At 42.6% G+C, this 21297-nt stretch overlaps 1 protein-coding gene across 1 annotated transcript in view; it reads left to right on the top strand.

Moving 5' to 3' along the window:
- dvl1a (dishevelled segment polarity protein 1a) overlaps positions 1-21297 on the top strand; it is a 211324-nt gene that overhangs the window by 73152 nt on the left and 116875 nt on the right. The window contains exon 2 of the mRNA XM_060938375.1: positions 1120-1189. Coding sequence (XP_060794358.1) covers positions 1120-1189 — 70 coding nt within the window. The remainder of the gene's footprint in view (positions 1-1119; positions 1190-21297) is intronic.

The raw sequence follows: 21297 nt of genomic DNA, 5'->3' as shown, positions 1-21297 counted from the left end.
TTTCTGTTTCTTTTAAATACTTGATAGCAATTTTCGTGGTTTTGTTTTCGAGTAGAGTTTTTATTTCGTCCTCGGTTGGTTCAGCAACACGCTCCACCATTTTGTTTTTCTATACTCACCATATATGAGCTGATATCCTTGTCGTAGAGTAGCCAATCAGAGTGCGCGATTGCTCATGTCCAGTGAATGTGGATAGAATAAAAACATATGTAACATTTTAATATAAAACTTTATATTATATTAGAAATGTTTAGCATTATTCTATTCTTCTATAACTTTTTTTGTTTTGTTTTGTTTTTAGTTTTATCGATAGTAACATTTGGATGTGTGATTTCATCTTGTGCAATACATACATGTTAACTTTTTCTAGTTCCTACTGTAGGTCACTTGACCTGGAAGTTCTGCATAAGCTCAAAGGAAACGGGGAATTTCTGAGGGGAATTTTTCATGACATGGCATATGGATTGTATTATATACTCTGTGTGTGTGTGTGTGTGTGTGTGTGTGTGTGTGTGTGTGTGTGTGTGTGTGTGTGGATCTGATGTGATGGGAGACCAGCAGGTGTGTGAGCGCTGAACTGTGTCACAGAGGGTTAAAGGCTAACTGCAGGGTATTTCTGTCGTGAATTTACAGCCTGGGAGGAACACCAAAACCAAAAGCTCCCATGCTAACATACTTGATCATCCTATTAATAACCCATGCTGTGCCCTGACACCCTTGCTACACATTCTCTCATACATACACACACACACACACACACACACACACACACACACACGTATTCTGTCTTGCATAATCTCTGCTTGTTTTTTTTTTTTTTGTGGTACAACACTTGTGGCCATCAGCAACTGGAGTTTTATGTAAACTGAAACATGCATTAAACAGTACTGAAGTCTGACTGCAAGATGGAGTAGATTTCAGTGACTCGGTCAACAGGGCCGTCCAGCATTCCCATGATGGGTCGCTAGCAGTTAGGAGCTAAATGGAAAATTCCACTGTTTGAGCATGACTTGGTTTCAGTATGATTCAGATTTTGCAAATAGATGAGAGCATGAGCTCAGAGTTCTCAGAGTTCCTAACTGTGCCGTGTGTGTGTGTGTGTGTGTGTGTTGTTGTCAGGGTGGTCAAAGAGGAGATATCTGACGATAATGCCAAGCTGCCCTGCTTCAATGGACGAGTGGTGTCCTGGGTAAGTTGTAAGTGAGACGGACGTCCTGTGTCCCACCCTCTTTGTGACAGACTTATGAGCTTCATATAGCACAGTGTAATGTTACAGTGTTAATCTGCATCATCATCCCAGTTCACACCCTCACACACCGGCACTTGGCGCATGTAAAAACACTGTGAAGTTTGCTGCAAAGAAGAACACACACTCAGTGCGTTTACATGCACATAGAGAAAATCGAATTCCTGCCGTTGCTCGACTGAAATCGAAGTTCTAAATGCCATGGAACCACCTTAGCTCGGCTGAAATCGAACCGAACTTGATTTCTCGTAATCGAGCTACGCGACCTAGATTATGCGATTTTAGCCGAGCTACTTAGCGCATGTAAACCCTATCGAGCTACGTAGTCAAGCTACTTACTTCAGCACTGCCCCTTCCGGAAGTGACGAGTGACGAGACCACAAGCGGGAAACACAACAGCCTCGATCGGCATGACAACGAATCATGACAATGGCATGAATCTTTTCTTTTTGTGGCATTGTTTGCACTGTTAAAATTTAGCTCACTTACTGTATCACCAAATACATCTGTACAGCTGTTGCATAGCTGTGAATTGTGTACATAAACAAGTCATTGTATTTGTAGGTGTGTGTGTGTGTGTATGTATATATATATATATATATATATATATATATATATATATAGTATGTATATGTGTGTGTGTGTGTCCAACATCTGAAGAATGTCAATAAAAACAAAACAATTGAATTTTTGTGTGTTTATTAAAGGAACAGTCCACCGTATTTCCATAATGAAATATGCTCTTAACTGAATTGAGACGAGCTGCTCCGTACCTGTCTGAGCTTTGCGCGACCTCCCAGTCAGTCAGACGCAGTCAGACGCGCTGTCACTCCTGTTAGCAATGTAGCTAGGCTCAGTATGGCCAATGGTATTTTTTGGGGCTGTAGTTAGATGCGACCAAACTCTTCCGCGTTTTTCCTGTTTACATAGGTTTATATGACCAGTGATACGAAACAAGTTCAGTTACACAAATTGAAACATAGCGATTTTCTATGCTATGGAAAGTCCGCACTATAACGACAGGCGTACTAACACCTTCTGCGCGCTTCGGCAGCGCATTGATACGGAGCTCAGATATCAATGCGCTGCCGAAGCGCGCAGAAGGTGTTAGTACGCCTGTCATTATAGTGCGGACTTTTGAATTCAGCTTTCAAGATTTATCCCGCGCTGCACTGCTTTGCGTCGGGTCCCGCGGGACTCCCGCGGGAGTGCAGAGCTCTAATCTACACCGACATCCTGGGCTCCATGACACATGCCACCTATAAAAATATTTCACAACCCATTCAAAAGACTGACGAAAGACCCAGTATGTACCAGTGACGTGTCCAGGACAGTTTCTACCCAAGCCCCACTGGCATTTTTGTGTCGCATCAAGCAGGCGTAAACTATACTGCTTCTTTCACACCTTTTGTCGTTTATTGTTTTAATGCATCGCTTACTACATCAACATCAATAATCTGGGCAAAACAAGGGTTAATGTATCGCCTGTTCAATTACTTATTAGGTCATAAAATCTATTATGCTGATTCAGCTTCTTAAAGCTAGACTGCCTTTCAGATTTTTCAAGCGTAGGTCATAAAAAGAATTTCCCCTGACACCCAATTATTTTTGTTTAGTGGAACGAAAGCTACTGAATTCGAATCACAGACTTCCAATTTTATTTACTTTTTTAATAGAACAATTAATGAATTTAAGGCCACATGGCCCTAAATTCTCTGCCATTTTTTCCTGCTTCACCATGACCCGATTCAAGATACTACATCGTGCGTCACATGGTGGGCTTTCCCCGTTCACGCAAGGCATTGTGGGAGACAAATTTGAAACAGGAGAGAAGAACGGAGGACGTGAGTGTGCAAATGAAACGTGAAAGACCGACTACAGTAACGGAAAGAAAGCGAGAAGAAAAGACGTTATGTTATATACGAAGGAAAGGAAACGCAGGACCAAACTAATAAATACCGGGGGTCAGCGAGCACCTCGGTGTGATCAGCTGTTCGTTTAGTGACAGAATGATGGAACTGTCAGTGCATGGTCAAAGGTAAACCTGCACGCGCGCACACACACACACACACACACACACACACATGGACTTCCTCTGTCTGCTTGACTATGCGAAGCGAGTGATTTCATGCACGTTATTTGCCTTAATCCCCTCAAATTAAATAACTTCCCAGCCACAGAATGGTCTTTTTTGTGAGATATTACAGCAATAAACATATCACAATGACCAAATTTCAGAGAGAACTAAATTTCACCGATTTTTATGAAATGGAAAGGCCGTCTAGCTTTAAAGCCGTGGCATATTATTCCGATATTCATCCTAAAGCTTATTACTCAGTTGTTACGATGCATTATCTACGATAGTAACTACAGTGAAACTAATCAAAACAGCATGTGGTTTACAATAGTAAGGAATGTAGACCTGGACCTGCTGCTCAGTTCCTTCAAGTTTAAAGCGTTTAAAACATCTTCAAGTTAAAGGAGATACGCAGAGCCTTTATTTTTAAATAAATTTCTGAGTGGATAGTATCTCCACCCTTGACTCTTGTATGCTGCATAAACGGGAATTAAAAACTATATATTTTTGAGAGTTAAAATCGACCGCAAAGTTAGCATTTGAGCTGCCCCACTGAGCCAGCCAGCCCTGAGTGCGTGAGGTCACAGCGGTAACCGGTTTTAATGCCGAGGCCTTTTACAGCTATAGACCAAAGTCATATAAATAAAAATGTATGGTGAAAGTAAGAAATTAGCCTGGGCCCGCCCATCCTAAGTGTGATGCAACACGAGGGCCTGTTGCGAGCTTAGTCTGGCAAGGCAAGCTATCTACAGCTCTTCCAAGCTCCCGAAAAATCGGGAGCCAATCAACTTTGAGCATCTCCAACGGCCCTGGGTAGAGGCGTGTTCAAGGCAGTGACGTAGTAGAACTGTGACCGGAAGCCATAGATTGTTTACAGAATCTATGCCGGAAGCGCTTCATTCACTAGAAACATTACAAACATGGAGCAAGTTCTCATTGAAAACAGAGCAAAGAGCAGCCCTGGAGGTATTTATTGAAAGGAAGGACGTTTTCGCCTTGCTCCCGACCGGCTTCGGTAAGAGTTTAATCTACCAGTTAGCCCCGTCGCGTCACATACGTCAGAGGAAAGAGTGATGTGATTGGTTTAAGCTTCGTCACAGCCTTTTCTGGCTTCGACCAGTAGCAAACTGAGGCATTTCAGGGAGGCGGGTCAACCACGCACTTTGGGGAAACAGTTGGGCTTAATATCTTTGCCAGACCAAATGCTCGCAGAGCTTTGAAGTCGCGTTAGCCAGACTAGTAAGAAATAGCGTTACCGACTTGCTCAACTAAGACTGATTTGACTTCATTGATTGTGGGTTGACTCTCATTAAAACAGGATAGGTGTTATAACTTATGCAACATACATGTACATGCATGCATTTTCACTGATAAAACGTAAAAGGCGAATTAAATAATCAGATGAACTGAGACGATCACATTCTGAAGCAAATTAAATCATCATATACCGCTAACTTAAACACACAATACAAGTTACATGGATTAATCTAAATGCAGGTAAACAATGTGTTGTTTTTGTTGTTTTTTTTTATCCAAATGAGAGTCAGAGCTTACCCGTCTGTGTTCTCGCTTCTTGAAGGCCGATCTTGTGGCTGATTGTTTTGAAACAATCTGACTTTCAGTCGTTCGTTCGATTCTCCGTTCATTCGCTTCTTCCACGTAAGGGTGAGATATTGCTGCTGAGGCGAGCATATCCAGCGGAGAAATCAGACGGCTGGTCCACTCATTCTCCATTTTCTCCATACTGAGTACTCCGCCATTACTGCTCGGCTCAGGCAATTACTAAAACCCGGGATGGAACGGGACGCCACTGGTTTTAGCAACAACCGCGGGGAGGTCACTGCCCGAGCGATATGTCACGTCCTGTTCCGTCCCGGGTTTTACCAACAACTTTCGGCTCACACTCCGGGAGAACTGGTGCAACCGAACTTACTTTCTTTAAAAAAAAAAAATCAAATAAAATAAATGATTTCCTTTTCTTGTAGTTTTATTTAATTGTTGGTACTGCACCCTCTTTCAATACAGGCTTCTAGCCAATGCTCCTCAACAGATCAGAGGTCTCGTACGAGTCTTCAGTAAAATGTGCAGAGCAGAGGAGAGACCACTTCGTAGGCGCCCAATTTGCCCGTGAACTTCTCGCAAAACGCGTCCAAATCTTTGCAGTTTGAACATTCTCGGGCCATGAATGCAACGTAAATCCACCTTCTGTCGTGTTGCTGCACCCGCCAGCAACACATCTACGTGGCATGGTGATAAATTAGCTCAAAATGGAGGATCGGAGTTGCAGTCAGCTCTGTGTTTTAGTATAGCGGAAATGGCGATGAGACCGATAGACTTCCTGCTGTGACGTTACGGACATCAAGGTCATTCACTCAGACCGCTACCTATATGAATCACTTTAATCGTAAAAATTATTCTATTAGATTTATTGTTAACGCTTAAAACTATTCCTGTGCCATTCTTGAGGTCTCAAGGCATTTATAAACGAAAGTGAGGCCATGGCTCTGCGTATATGCTTTAAGATAATGTCAGTAGTGTTCAAAGCGTCATCAAGGTAAACGCTGGCTACTTTGAAGAATCTAAAATATTAAACATTTTGGTTTTTTTTAAATGCTTTTTTGTTTACCACATAATCCCGTATGTTATTTCATAGTATTGCTGTCTTCAGTATTGTTCTACAATGTAGAAAATAATCACAATACAGAAAAAGTTATGAATGAGTAGGGGTGTATAAACTTTTGACTGGTACTGTATACTGGATTTACTGTAGTTAGTAGGTAAATCATAATAAGTTTTAGGGTGAATAACTGAATAACAAGCCAATGTTTATGTGGTTAATTCAGTGTAATGGATTTTAGCACCTAAGCGGTTTCCTGTTAAAGGACACCCTGCTGTGTGCACACACCGTTTTTAATTAGACTTTTTTTTTTTTTACTGCTGTGTCTCATTGCGACTCACTAAATTACTCTGCCTGGCCAAAAAAAAAAAGAAAAAAGTCGCCCACGCTAATATTTCCTTGCACCTCCTTTAGCGTTGATTTTGGTGCACATTCACTGTGGCATTGTTTCAACGACTTTATACAATGTCACAACGTTTATTTCCGTCCAGAGTTTCATAAATATTTCGCAGAGATCTTGTATTGATGACCGGAGAGTCGAACCACTCGGTAAAGTCTTCTCCAGCACATTGGTAGGGTTAAGGTCAGGACCCTGTGGTGGCCAAATCATGTATGAAAGTGATTCTTCATTAGCCTGGGCCCGCCCATCCTAAGTGTGATGCAACACGAGGGCCTGTTGCGAGCTTAGTCTGGCAAGGCAAGCTATCTACAGCTCTTCCAAGCTCCCGAAAAATCGGGAGCCAGTCAACTTTGAGCATCTCCAACGGCCCTGGGTAGAGGCGTGTTCAAGGCAGTGACGTAGTAGAACTGCGACCGGAAGCCATAGATTGTTTACAGAATCTATGCCGGAAGCGCTTCATTCACTAGAAACATTACGAACATGGAGCAAGTTCTCATTGAAAACGGAGCAAAGAGCAGCCCTGGAGGTATTTATTGAAAGGAAGGACGTTTTCGCCTTGCTCCCGACCGGCTTCGGTAAGAGTTTAATCTACCAGTTAGCCCCGTCGCGTCACATACGTCAGAGGAAAGAGTGATGTGATTGGTTTAAGCTTCGTCACAGCCTTTTCTGGCTTCGACCAGTAGCAAACTGAGGCATTTCAGGGAGGCGGGTCAACCACGCACTTTGGGAAACAGTTGGGCTTAATATCTTTGCCAGACCAAATGCTCGCAGAGCTTTGAAGTCGCGTTAGCCAGACTAATTCTTCATGCTTCCTGAAGCACTCTCACAATTTGAGCTCTACTTTTATGCCTGTGACGACAGGGAAGAAAAAATCCATAGATGTGATAACCTGGTCATTCAGTACATTCAGGTCGTCAGCTGACTTCATTTTATCGCCCCGTGACGTTGCTGAGCCTCGAACTGATCAACCGAATCAACTCCAGATCATAACACGGCCTCCAGAGGCTTGTACAGTGCATGATGTGTTCATCGATTTATACGCTTTCCTTCTTACCCTGATGCACCCATCGCTCTGGAATAGAGCAAATCTGGACTCATCAGACCACATGACCCTTTCCGTTCATCATCGTCCTTCGGCCTTGGCCGAGATGTTGCATACAGCAGTTCTCTACACCTCTCGGTCGGCCATTGCGGATGGAAGATCCGGTAAAGGTATTCCCGAGTCCCTTGCGATGGTGGCAGGGAATGTTAGCTTTCGTGACCGCACAGGGAGCCGGCTTGGGCTCCACAGTATCAGGCGGGAGATCGCTTCATCCTTGGCGCGGTAGCAGTGCCCAGCGAACTTCAGCCTCCTTTGCCTAACCCGAGTAGAAATTGGGGACAGGTCTCTGTAAATCTCCTGTAGCATAGCATGCGTTGACCAGTGGATATTCTGAACTCGGCGTAGCAAGTTGGTATAGTTACCGTCCAGTCTCTGCTGTTGTTGTATTGTGAGGGTCCAGGTCTCGGCTCCATAGAGGAGGATGGGCTCCACGACAGATCTCCGTTGCTCTCGAGTCCAGTCTTTATGCTCCCTAGCAAATTGAAGGCTTTTTCTTCCAACTAGTCTAACTAAAGCCTAGGTCACAACCGGACGTACGATTTTTTGCCCGTGCGATTTTTGGCGTTTCCCAAATCGCTGCGGTTTTTTTTTGTTCATGGAGAAAGACGTACGTTGGCCGTAAGTTTGTCTTACAACCTGAAAAAAACGTAAGCGCCCGTAGAGTTTGTTTGACATGACAAAGAACCTCTGCGGCCAGTCTACGGCTCGAAAATCAGCACGTTTCACGCGCGCCCTCCGTGCATTTCTTGCGTTTTTTGCACGTAGACCGGCCGTAGGAGCACGTACGGCTTAACAAGTGGTTTTCTTATGGCCACACAGCTTTAGTTCCAATCCAGTGAGTTCTTGTCGCATTGTGTGTGTAGAAATGCTCTTACTTTCACTGTTAAACATAGCTGTGAGTTCTACTGTCTTTTTTTTTTTTTTATAATTAGACTTCACCAAGCATTTAAGTGATCTCTGATCATGCTCAGTCAAGACTTTTTTTTTCTGACCACATTTCTTCCATGAAGTTGACAGTTCACCGCTATCCGTCCAGGTTTTAATAACACGTTGGACAGTTCTTAACCCAGTTCCAGTAATTTCAGCAATCTCCTCAGTTGTTTTCTTTGCTTGATGCAGGCCAATAATTTGACCCTTCTGAAACACTTCCATGACCATGGGCTACGTCTTCTGTCATGATTGTTTGTTTAAAGGAGAACTGAAGGCAAATTTTTTTTATCAAAATTCTATTTCTCTCATTTTATTAAATACAGGAATGCATTTTTGATCGCTATTTTGTCACTGCTATAGCAAGTTATGAGTGTTTGAAATATGCTCTGTAATATTTCAGTCCATCTGTCAAAGCAATGGCCGTAAACGAGATTCGTTGAGACCTGTGCGAGACATCGTAGGACGGAAGTAAAACGTACAGCGGGAATCAAAGTCACCGACATCTGCCAACGTTGTCAAAAGACGCGCGCGCCCTCTTTCGAATGCTGACGTAATCAAGTCGGAAGTTTCGTTTGTTTTGATAGCAATCAGGAAAGTTTGAAAAAGTAGGCAGTAATCGTCATTTAAACTCGTTTTTGTGCAATATTTCATTTGGAAAACAGTTTTCAAAATGGCGGCACTGACACCTGGCTGACACTTCACGTTTCGAAGTCTCACACAAGTCTCGTGACGATCGCGCGGATAAGCGACGCCTGCCGTGGACCAAACGAACTAAATTCAACACGGCTAAAAACCAAAAAGGCCGATAAGTATCATATTTAATTGCAATTAGTTGCCAGTACGAGTCACGATATAAGGTTACTAAAACCGAAAACGTAATTGAATAACACGTTAATTAAGAAATAAAGCAAGTTTAAAAATCCCTTCAGTTCTCCTTTAAGAAATGAGGAGCTGCTCATGGCATCAGTTGGGGTTAAAATTTTGGAATTGCTTCCAGCTGAAAGACATTAATCACTGCAGCAATCATCCAATCAAACGCTCTTAAGTATTTGTTTATTTAAATCCGAATATCGACTTTTTTTGGCCAGGCAGTACAGTGGTGCTTGAAAGTTTGTGAACCCTTTAGAATTTTCTGTATTTCTGCATAAATATGACCTAAAACATCATCAGATTTTCACACAAGTCCTAAAAGTAGATGAAGAAAACCCAGTTAAACAAATGAGACAAAAATATTCTACTTGGTCATTTATTTGTTGAGGAAAATGATCCAATATTACATATCTGTGAGTGGCAAAAGTATGTGAACCTTTGCTTTCAGTATCTGGTGTGACCCCCTTGTGCAGCAATAACTGCAACTAAACGTTTCCAGTAACTGTTGATCAGTCCTGCACACCGGCTTGGAGGAATTTTAGCCCATTCCTCCATACAGAACAGCTTCAACTCTGGGATGTTGGTGGGTTTCCTCACATAAACTGCTCGCTTCAGGTCCTTCCACAACATTTTGATTGGATTAAGGTCAGGACTTTGACTTGGCCATTCCAAAACATTAACTTTATTCTTCTTTAACCATTCTTTGGTAGAACGACTTGTGTGCTTAGGGTCGTTGTCTTGCTGCATGACCCACCTTCTCTTGAGATTCAGTTCATGGACAGATGTCCTGACATTTTCCTTTAGAATTTGCTGGTATAATTCAGAATTCATTGTTCCATCAATGATGGCAAGCCGTCCTGGCCCAGATGCAGCAAAACAGGCCCAAACCATGATACTACCGCCACCATGTTTCACAGATGGAATAAGGTTCTTATGCTGGAATGCAATGTTTTCCTTTCTCCAAACATAACGCTTCTCATTTAAACCAAAAAGTTCTATTTTGGTCTCATCCATCCACAAACCATTTTTCCAATAGCATTCTGGCTTGTCCATGTGATCTTTAGCAAACTGCAGACAAGCAGCAATGTTCTTTTTGGAGAGCAGTGGCTTTCTCCTTGCAGCCCTGCCATGCACACCATTGTTGTTCAGTGTTCTCCTGATGGTGGACTCATGAACATTAACATTAGCCAATGTGAGAGAGGCCTTCAGTTGCTTAGAAGTTACCCTGGGGTCCTTTGTGGCCTCGCCGACTATTACACGCCTTGCTCTTGGAGTGATCTTTGTTGGTCGACCACTCCTGGGGAGGGTAACAATGGTCTTGAATTTCCTCCATTTGTACACAATCTGTCTGACTGTGGATTGCTGGAGTCCAAACTCTTTAGAGACGGTTTTGTAACCTTTTCCAGCCTGATGAGCATCAACAGCGCTTTTTCTGAGGTCCTCAGAAATCTCCTTTGTTCGTGCCATGATACACTTCCACAAACATGTGTTGTGAAGATCAGACTTTGATGATCCCTGTTCTTTAAATAAAACAGGGTGCCCACTCACACCTGATTGTCATCCCATTGATTGGAAACACCTGACTCTAATTTCACCTTCAAATTAACTGCTAATCCTAGAGGTTCACATACTTTTGCCACTCACAGATATGTAATATTGGATCATTTTCCTCAATAAATAAATGACCAAGTATAATATTTTTGTCTCATTTGTTTAACTGGGTTCTGTTTATCTACTTTTAGGACTTGTGTGAAAATCTGACGATGTTTTAGGTCATATTTATGCAGAAATATAGAAAATTCTAAAGGGTTCACAAACTTTCAAGCACCACTGTATGTGTTCTTTCATGACAGCTTGTGTACAAAGAAATCAGACTGGTGAATCAGTGTAAACAACAAATATGTCCTCACGACTATTAAAATCGTCTTTGCGCTCCATCAGCTCAATTTTCGATATGGATAACAGAGCCCTGGGTGTTTTTACATGATGAGGTGGGTAACAATACTGACGTTAGTCCTGTTCAGATGTGTCAGCTCAGGTATTTTATGGACGATGCATTCCGTCTCTGGAAAGACTACGATATCCTGCTACAAACATCTTTAGAAGTAACCCCAGGTAGTTTGTATACACTTTAAAAAAAAAAAAACTTTTGACTGGTACTCGGGATTCTTTAGAAAATCTGAAGTAGCTACCTAAAAAAAAAAAAAGTAGTAGGCAGCTCTAATGCTAGGGGGGTTGGGGGTATGCCCTCCAGAAAATTTTGAAATTTGCTAATAAATTATTAACCATTTCCCTGTAAAATAGTTGCAAAATATGTATGAAATTTCCCTCCAGATGTGTGTGTGTGTGTGTGTGCTTGGCTTTCTCAGTTCCCCTCTGTAGTACGCTGCCTGGCTCTGTAACATAACTACTGTACATATGCTATGGCCAGAGGTGTCAAAAGTATTACCATTTATTACTCAAGTAGACGTATAGATACTATGGTTTAGAAATGCTTTTCATGAACTAAAAGTATCAACTGAAGCTTTTTACTCAAGTAAAAGTAAAAAGTATACTGATTTCTAAACTACTTTAAAGTACAAAAGTAAAAGTAATGAAAGAGGAAAAAATGCTATTAAAGGGATAGTTTGGGATTTTTGACATGAATCTGTATGGCATCCCCATCAATAGTGTCGTGCAAACACACTGACTTACCCCTGACAGCATCCTGTGAGTCCAGTTCTTGTCCAGTTTTGGTCCAGACGAAAGTAGTCCGGCAAGTTTGTTGGGGTCACGAAAGTAAAACGTTTTTCATCTCAAAACAGTACGTGTTCAAAAGAGTGATATATTTGCATCACAAAACCGTTGCCAAATAAAAAGTCAGACCTCGAAATCGCTTGGCACTATTTTCTCTCCCTTCTTATCACTGCGCGCTGCCGCCAGGTGACAGCCACGGCTGTTTCTTTCATTGTTTACTAGTGATGGGAATTTCGGCTCTTTTGGCTCTTCTTACTATAAGGAGCCGGCTCTTTCGGAAGAGTTTTTATAATTATTTCTCATGACTTGTACATTCACATCGAGTACACATATCAATGCAAATTAACACGAAGGGATTTACTAGACCAATTTATATCTGGAACTATTTTCAGCCACAGCACAGGCAAAGCACCGCTGCAGGCGCAAAGACACCGCGCGGCGCCTGAAAACGGGTGCACAGCGCCTGAAAACCCGTTTTCAGGCGCTGCGCTGTGTCTTTGCGCCTTCCTTTTCCTACCTATTCCTTTAATTGCTGCAGTTAACTAGTTAATTCTGATTCTATTTCTCCTCTGTTATAATCTGTCCTGCTTTTGAAAAGATCCTCTCTGGGGGGACAGATGCTGCCACTATACACATCCTCCGTGCCATCACGTGTGTAAGCCGTGGATAGAGTGCAGCCTTGGTCTCCCACCAGCTTAGTGGGTCTGCGTTTCGCTGTCACCTGGCGGCAGCGCGCAGTGATAAGAAGGGAGAGAAAATAGTGCCAAGCGATTTCGAGGTCTGACTTTTTATTTGGCAACGGTTTTGTGATGCAAATATATCACTCTTTTGAACACATACTGTTTTGAGACGAAAAACGTTTTACTTTCGTGACCCCAACAAACTTGCCGGACTACTTTCGTCTGGACCAAAACTGGACATAGTGTGTTTGCACGACACTATTGATGGGGATGCCATACAGATTCATGTCAAAAATCCCGAACTATCCCTTTAAGGACAAAGGCGCAGCCTAGAAGTCCACATACAGTCCATTCTCCTCCTGACCCATTAAAATGTGTTTCATGGAGCACAAGTAATAATGACTTGTTGTCTGTAAGTGTTGTAATGGTGTAAAACTTCATACCTCAGACGTAAGTTATCAATAAATTTTGATTGAAAATGTATATATTAAAAAAAAACATTGTAATGTCCAAAATATTGTATAACGCAATATTTTTGCAGTATGCTGGCAATCATTTTGTGTCCAAAGTTGCATTGCATTCACTGTCTAAACGGCAGTAATAATACAGTATTTGAATGCTATGAATGAATGAATGAATGAATGAATACTACACTAACACTACTGTAAAATTGCAGTTTTTTTCTTTTTCATATGGGACATGCAGTAGAGGCAGCAGGTTCCAGTTAAAATGCAAGAAAAACACTCTCATCCCTACTAGTTACTGGCTCACCGAGAGAAGTCAACAGAATGTTTGTGTCCCAGCAATGCGAGGCTGAACACAGGCGAGGAGAGAAAGGGCGGCCGCTGGAATGCCGACACACTACAAGCTAATATGACGTTTACTAAGCTAAGACTTGTCACTTTACTCACTAACACCCACCAAGATACCATAACTGCGTTTGTAAACTGAACCTGACTCAGAAAAGAGAATGCCGCATATGGTTCGTGGGGGGGGATTCCACTCCTGACAAACGAACGAGAGCCCGCAATTTACTAATGGTGTCGAAGTCAGAGCTCTGATTGCTGTGTGCTTGGAGCGCCCTGAGCAGTGTTGCCAGATACTGCTGACGTTTTCCAGCCCAAAATATGTTCAAAACCCGTCAAAATGCACTTTAAACCCCACAACTGGGTGGGAAACCGCCCAATCTGGCAACACTGGCCCTGAGTGGCAGTTTGTTAGGTGGACAAAGTAATATAAAGTAATATAAAGAGTGGCGCAATGAAATGCAAGTAACGAGACTATTATAAACGTAATGAAGTAAAAGTAAATGCTTGAAAATGTAACGAGTAGAGATAAAAAGTAGGTTGAAAAATTATTACTCCAGTAAAGTAGAAAGTACCAAAATTTCTACTTAAGTAAAGTAACGAAGTATTTCTACTTCGTTACTTGACACCTCTGGCTATGGCGTGGTCACATGGTCTGGCTCAGCCAATCAGAGCCCAAGAATCGATCAACAGGCATGGCATCGCTTCCAGTCATGCTAGACCTGAATCGAAGACAATTTCATGGTGGAACAATTGGATTTGCAGCAAATTATGGGCAGCGGAGACGATATAAATCACTTGAACACTGAAAGGCGAGGTTTTTTTTTGTTTGTTTGTTTGCTTGTTTTTTCCTGAGATCGAGTAGCCAGCGCAGACCGTCTGTGTAGGCGGAGAAAACCGCCGTTCGCCAGCACTTGTGGACATCTCTGGGTACTGTACGTAGCCATGTTTTCTTATTCATAAAGAAACTGGGCTTGTTATTCATTTGAAATGTGTTAAATTGGAGACGTTTTAAACTCTTTAAACTTGAAGGAACTGAGCAGCAGGTCCAGGTCTACATTCCTTACTCGTAAACTACATGCTGTTTTGATTAGTTTCACCGTAGTTACTAGATAATGCATCGTAACAACTGAGTAATAAGCTTTAGGTTGAACAACGGAATAATGTGCCACGGCTTTAAGTAGTCGAATCAGCCTAATCCATTTTCTCACCGAATAAGTAATTAAATAGGTGATACATTAACCCTTGTTTTGCCCAGATTATTGATGTTTAAGAAGCGATGCATTAAAACAATAAACGACAAAGATGTCAAAGAAGGTGTATAGTTTATGCCTGCTTGACGCCACAGAAAAATGCCAGTGTGGCTTGGGTAGAAACTGTCCTGGACACGTCATTGGTACATATTGCTTTTGAATGGGTTGTGGAATATTTTCTCTAGTGGCATGTGTCATGGAGCCCAGGATGTCAGTGGTTTCCATTGCAGCGATTTTCAGCCTGACCGCACTTTGCACGCTTGAGATTTATTTGACTGGTCAGGATTTTGGCAGCATTTGCTTTGATGGGCATTTGTTCATGGTTCTCATTAAGGGTTAATGTTCCTCTGCTGGCCATGCACATGCAAGCGCATTTTTATTAGAGTAAAGACAGAACACGATAAATGTTACACTTTAAACTGGGAGTCAACATTTATAGTATTCTACAGTACCAGTCAAAGTTTGTACCCCCCTACTCATTCATCGGTTTTTCTGTATTTTGGCCATTTTCTACATTGTAGAACAATACTGAAGACACCAACATCTGGAACATAGAAGGGATTGTGTGTTAAAAAAACAAAACTTCATATTTTAGGTACTTCAAAGTAGCCAGCGTTTACCTTGATGACACTTTGCACACTATTAGCATTATCTTAAAGTGCCATTCCACCATTGGATGTATTCTTTGGCATAAAATACAATATATTTTGACAACATATATAAACGGTATCACTAGACAGAGAAATCTTTTAGCTTCAAAATGATATATCAAACATAATTTTTTGACAAGTATATTAATTTTGTGACCAAAGTCACCTACCCTTTTAATTTCCGCGCGTGATGTCATCGGCAGGTTCCCCTTCTTGTGTACCACGTGACGTGTGACGTGGCACATATTATCAGCAATGGCGGATAGAACGCGATAAAAATAATACCAATAAATCTAGCTAATACCAATAAATCTAGCTAACTGAAAGATTAACTCAAAATTTTTCGCAATTTTTTTTTGGCCCCCATATACGAGGAGAAATGACTCTCTCACTTTGGGGGTTTCCTGGGGAAACCTGGGGAACCTGCCGATGACATCACGTTTCACTACCGCGCGGAAATTAAAAGGGTAGGTGACTTTGGTCGCAAAATTAATATACTTGTCGTTGTCAAAAAATTATGTTTGATATATCATTTTGAAGCTAAAAGATTTCTCTGTCTAGTCTTGTCATAAAATATATTGTATTTTATGCCAAAGAATACATCCACGGCACGGTGGTGTAGTGGTTAGCGCTGTCGCCTCACAGCAAGAAGGTCCGGGTTCGAGCCCCGTGGCCGGCGAGGGCCTTTCTGTGCGGAGTTTGCATGTTCTCCCCGTGTCCGCGTGGGTTTCCTCCGGGTGCTCCGGTTTCCCCCACAGTCCAAAGACATGCAGGTTAGGTTAACTGGTGACTCTAAATTGACCGTAGGTGTGAATGTGAGTGTGAATGGTTGTCTGTGTCTGTGTGTCAGCCCTGTGATGACCTGGCGACTTGTCCAGGGTGTACCCCGCCTCTCGCCCGTAGTCAGCTGGGATAGGCTCCAGCTTGCCTGTGACCCTGTAGAACAGGATAAAGCGGCTAGAGATAATGAGATGAGAATGAGATGAGAATACATCCAATGGTGGAATGGCACTTTAACCAGCTTCATGAGGGAGTCACCTGGAACGCTTTTCAATTAATAGGTGCCTCGTCAAAAGTTAATTAGCGCAATTTCTTGCCGCCTTGATGTGTTTGAGATCAAACAGTAAATAGTAATCAAATATACCCTGCACTGAGAGGCACCGGTTGAAATTATGGATTCTATGAGCCAGTGTTGTAGTCGAGTTACTAAACCTCGAGTCCGAGTCCAGTCTCGAGTCCCCAGTGTTCAAGTCCAAGTCATTAAAAAAAAAAAATCGAGTCGAATTCACGACTGATCCGAGTAGAGTCCGAGAACAAGACTCCAACCGCACCATTTCACGGCGGCTGTTTTAGCGCCGTTAACGTTAGTTTGTTCCTGAACATGACGTATGAACAGGTGAATGTGCTTCTCTCTGTCAGGGAGTGTGAAGTATTCTGTCAGAGACGGTTGGGAGACGGATGTAAGTGTAGAAGGTGTGTTTATTAATCCAAGTGAAGACGGTAAGCAATCCAGAACGGCAGGCAAGATCGTAAAACGGTGAAACCAGCAATAGGTCGAGCGAGGCACAAACAGGCTATCGTAGACTCGGCAGAATCAAAGACGAGAAACAGGAAATCAGGAAACCAAACAAGGAAATACGGCTCGGTAATGTGTCAGCAACGCAACTCAATACTTCGCAAAGTAAGTGTGTTTTCACAGTTTTTATATCGGCGCGCTGATTACGCCTTTATCCTGTGCAGGTGCGAGTCGTTTAAGCCTCGGTCACAACCGGTTGTACGTGCTCCTACGGCCGGTCTACATGCAAAAAACGCAAGAAACGCACGGAGGGCACGCGTGTGACATGCTGATTTTCGAGCCGTAGACTGGCCGCAGACTGGCCGCAGAGGTTCTTTGTCATGTCAAACAAACTCTACGGGCGCTTACGTTTTTCTCAGGTTGCAAGACAAACTTACTTAATGTGCGTCTTTCTCCACGAACAAAAAAACCGCAGCGATTTGGGAAATGCCAAAAATCGCACGGCCAAAAAATCGTACGTCTGGTTGTGACCTAGGCTTTACAGCGCAAGTGCGAGAGAGTCCGCTTGGTGCGCGCGCTGTCCGGAGCACGCTCGAGAGTCTATCTGATGCACATGCCAAGGCGCGCAGGTGTGACAGTCTTGCACGAAATGAGTATTGTTAGGGGTAGTGGTTTCTTCCTCATGTCGTCTGAGGGAGTTTTTCCTTGCCACCGTCGCCACAGGCTTGCTCATTGGGGATAGATTAGGGATAAAATTAGCTCGTGTTTTAAGTCGTTCAAATTCTGTAAAGCTGCTTTGCGACAATGTTTATTGTTAAAAGCGCGATACAAATAAACTTGATTTGATTTGATTTGAATGTGGTGAGATAGGATCCAAAAGCAGAACACGACACCGACAGTAATCAGGGGGTTTAATCCAGGGAAAAAGGGCGTGGCAAAAAGGTAAACAAATAAGATGAAAAAAAAGTAGCAAAATACTCCAGGTGAAAAAGGAAACAAAAACATTGACAAAAAACGAGGCAGACAGGGACAAGAAAAACGCTAGTGCAAAAAACCGTGAACGAGAAAAAATGCTAGAGGGAAAAAACCATGAAAAGCAGAAACGGCTAGAGTAACAAACTAGACGTTCTGGCAAAGTCTGAGAACAGCGTTTAAATAGGCAGAGGTGAAAACCAGGAAGTGAATTCAGGTGAGCGCTCGCTGAACGGGGAAGCAGGCAGGATGGAATTCCCGTCCTGGATCCGGATCGGTGCTGACGTGGGAGATCCGTAATCTCCGGAGTGGATGTCCGGGGCGGAGCATGACAAGTACAAAAATTTATGTAGATATAAATATCTCATCTCATCTCATTATCTGTAGCCGCTTTATCCTTCTACAGGGTCACAGGCAAGCTGGAGCCTATCCCAGCTGACTACGGGCGAAAGGCGGGGTACACCCTGGACAAGTCGCCAGGTCATCACAGGGCTGACACATAGACACAGACAACCATTCACACTCACATTCACACCTACGGTCAATTTAGAGTCACCAGTTAACCTAACCTGCATGTCTTTGGACTGTGGGGAAAACCAGAGCACCCGGAGGAAACCCACGCGGACACGGGGAGAACATGCAAACTCCACACAGAAAGGCCCTCGCCGGCCACGGGGCTCGAACCCAGGACCTTCTTGCTGTGAGGCGACAGCGCTAACCACTACACCACCGTGCCGCCCTAGATATAAATATCTTATGGCAAATTATTATGGCATGTTACAAAAAATAAAGAAAAATCTGAATCCTCGTCTCCAATTTACGAGTCAGAATGCAGTTAATGCACGAGTCTGAGTCATCAGTGCTCAAGTCCACGTCAAGTCACGAGTCCTTAAAATTCGGGCACAAGTCAGACTCAAGTCTAAGTCCTGGACTCGAGTACTATAAGCCTGCTTTGAGGTGACTGGCATAGTACTATTTTGTGAGGGGTGCAGTCCCGTTGAAAGTAGTACTATGCCAGTTACTGAAGAGAATCCATAATTACTGGAGCCTCTCAGTGCATGGTGTATTTGATTTATAGCCCTCATCAAAAATTTCCAAACTAAAAGTGTTAAGATTGAATCTCAGTATAAACTCACTGGAGGCAGCCATGTTTGTTGTTTACGTCAGAGTGACCTGCGACCCGCATATGTGCAATGTACCATGTTATCGCCTGCCTCGCTAGGCATGATCATGATATGTAGATCTACACACACAGAAACGCTCGCGGAGCCACAGCTGTGACTCGAGTCGGCCGTATAGCTTGAAATTGTGATGTCAGTTTATGGTATATCCAGGATATACCATGACTGACTCACACTATAATCAGGGTTTTTTTTTTCTGACATCTGAATGGTGCAACTATTTTATGTCATAATTTTTTGATGAGGGATATCATAAATAATATCCATCCATTATCCGTAACCGCTTACCCTGTGCAGGGTCGCCTGCAAGCTGGAGCCGATCCCAACTGACTATGGGCGAGAGGCGGGGTACACCCTGGACAAATCGCCAGGTCATAATAAATAATAAGAATACAGTAAATAGCCCTATTCCACAACTGTAGTCATCCATATTATGTCAAGAACCGCTCAACAAAGTAACTTTAAGACCTAAAGTAACTTTTAATTAATAAAAATAAAGAAGCACCATTGAATTAGAAGGTGTTTCCAAACTTTTGACTGGTGTTGTACAGTATATTGAACATACAGTATTTTTTAAGAACATCTTGATTTATTTGAAATTTGATTCTTAGTCATGTATCTAAATTGTTTTATTATATGTAAACAAGTCGTTCTTACAATTGAAGTCTTGTCTCATTATCTGTAGCCGCTTTATCCTGTTCTACAGGGTCGCAGGCAAGCTGGAGCCTATCCCAGCTGACTACGGGCGAAAGGCGGGGTACACCCTGGACAAGTCGCCAGGTCATCACAGGGCTGACACATAGACACAGACACCCATTCACACTCACATTCACACCTACGGTCAATTTCGAGTCACCAGTTAACCTAACCTGCATGTCTTTGGACTGTGGGGGAAACCAGAGCACCCGGAGGAAACCCACGCGGAGAACATGCAAACTCCGCACAGAAAGGCCCTCGCCGGCCACGGGGCTCGAACCCAGAACCTTCTTGCTGTGAGGCGACAGCGCTAACCACTACACCACCGTGCTGCCACAATTGAAGTCGCTAACAGTTAAATTGTTTGCTATTTAAAATAGAGCTTTAAAACACATATGTTATTTACCAGCTGGGAGGTCCGTATCGTGAAATACCGTGACCGAGGTCTTGAAAGTACTGAGCGAGGTCCTCTGGGCCGAGGTCAGTATTTAAGGCCGAGGTCACGGTATTTCACCATACGGACCGACCTTAAGCTGGTAAATAATATATTTATTTTTTCCTTTACCAAATTCTAACCGAAAACGAGAGCGCCCGAAAGGGAAAACCGAGCCGAGCCGCCATTTTGAATCCTCATTCACAGCTGTAAAGTAAATGGCTTCCTCCTTGGTATACAAGTGCACTTCCATGGCAGGAAAAAAAACCTACATTTTGCCACCTATGGAGTCCCCTATTTATACAAAATTGAGTCATTCAGGATTCAGCCATGTTTTTGCTTGGCGTTAGCAACAGTTACAGATTTTTAGCTTTCTCCTGAAATGTTTTCTTTTATTTCTTCTTCCTCAGGGTAGTAAAACTCGCTTTCGCTGTGAACACTGCCATTATCGCTATCCATGCTGTAAAATTAATACTATTTTCCTGAGAAATGCTTGCAAAAATGTATAAGATTTTTGATAATCTTATAAATAAATCTTATAAAAAAAGATAAATGTTGACAAAAAATGCTACTATGTTTGCTGTTGTTGTGAACGAGCGAGTCGCCAGAGGTCCGTAACTGGGGTCCCCGCTCGCCAGCCAATCAGAGCGCAGAATTTGGGCCGCAAAAAAAAAAACTAGTTATGATTTGTGTTGCTCTTTTCTTGGTAACTGCATGATTCCATATTAATACATAGTGTTTATGTTTGCATTATTATTCTAAAACAATATAAAATTGTAGAATTGAAGGAAAATCTTCCATGAGATGGTTAACGGGTTGGTAAGGATTTATTCTGTGGGAAAAGCATTTTTGGAGACACTCCAAGAAAGATGTTTTTGTAATATTGTCTCCTGCCTATCCCAAGTACAGGCAAAAGTTTTAAATAATGAGCAACAAAATTGTTAAATGGAAAACCTCAAATGGAGTTTGCACACACGAAGTGCTTCTCGTATAGATATCGCTTGTTGCATACGTGTTACAGGAACGCAGCTGAATAATTATGAAGGCCAGCTTGCGCAGAAATAGTCTCTGCAACAGGCCAAACCGATCAGTTTTCAAGATTACAGAAGTGTGTATTATTCACAGATGCTTT

This window comes from Neoarius graeffei, chromosome 13 (assembly GCF_027579695.1).
Source record: "Neoarius graeffei isolate fNeoGra1 chromosome 13, fNeoGra1.pri, whole genome shotgun sequence".
In the NCBI taxonomy this organism is placed as follows: domain Eukaryota; kingdom Metazoa; phylum Chordata; class Actinopteri; order Siluriformes; family Ariidae; genus Neoarius; species Neoarius graeffei.
This window is presented reverse-complemented; position numbering and strand designations above follow the sequence as displayed.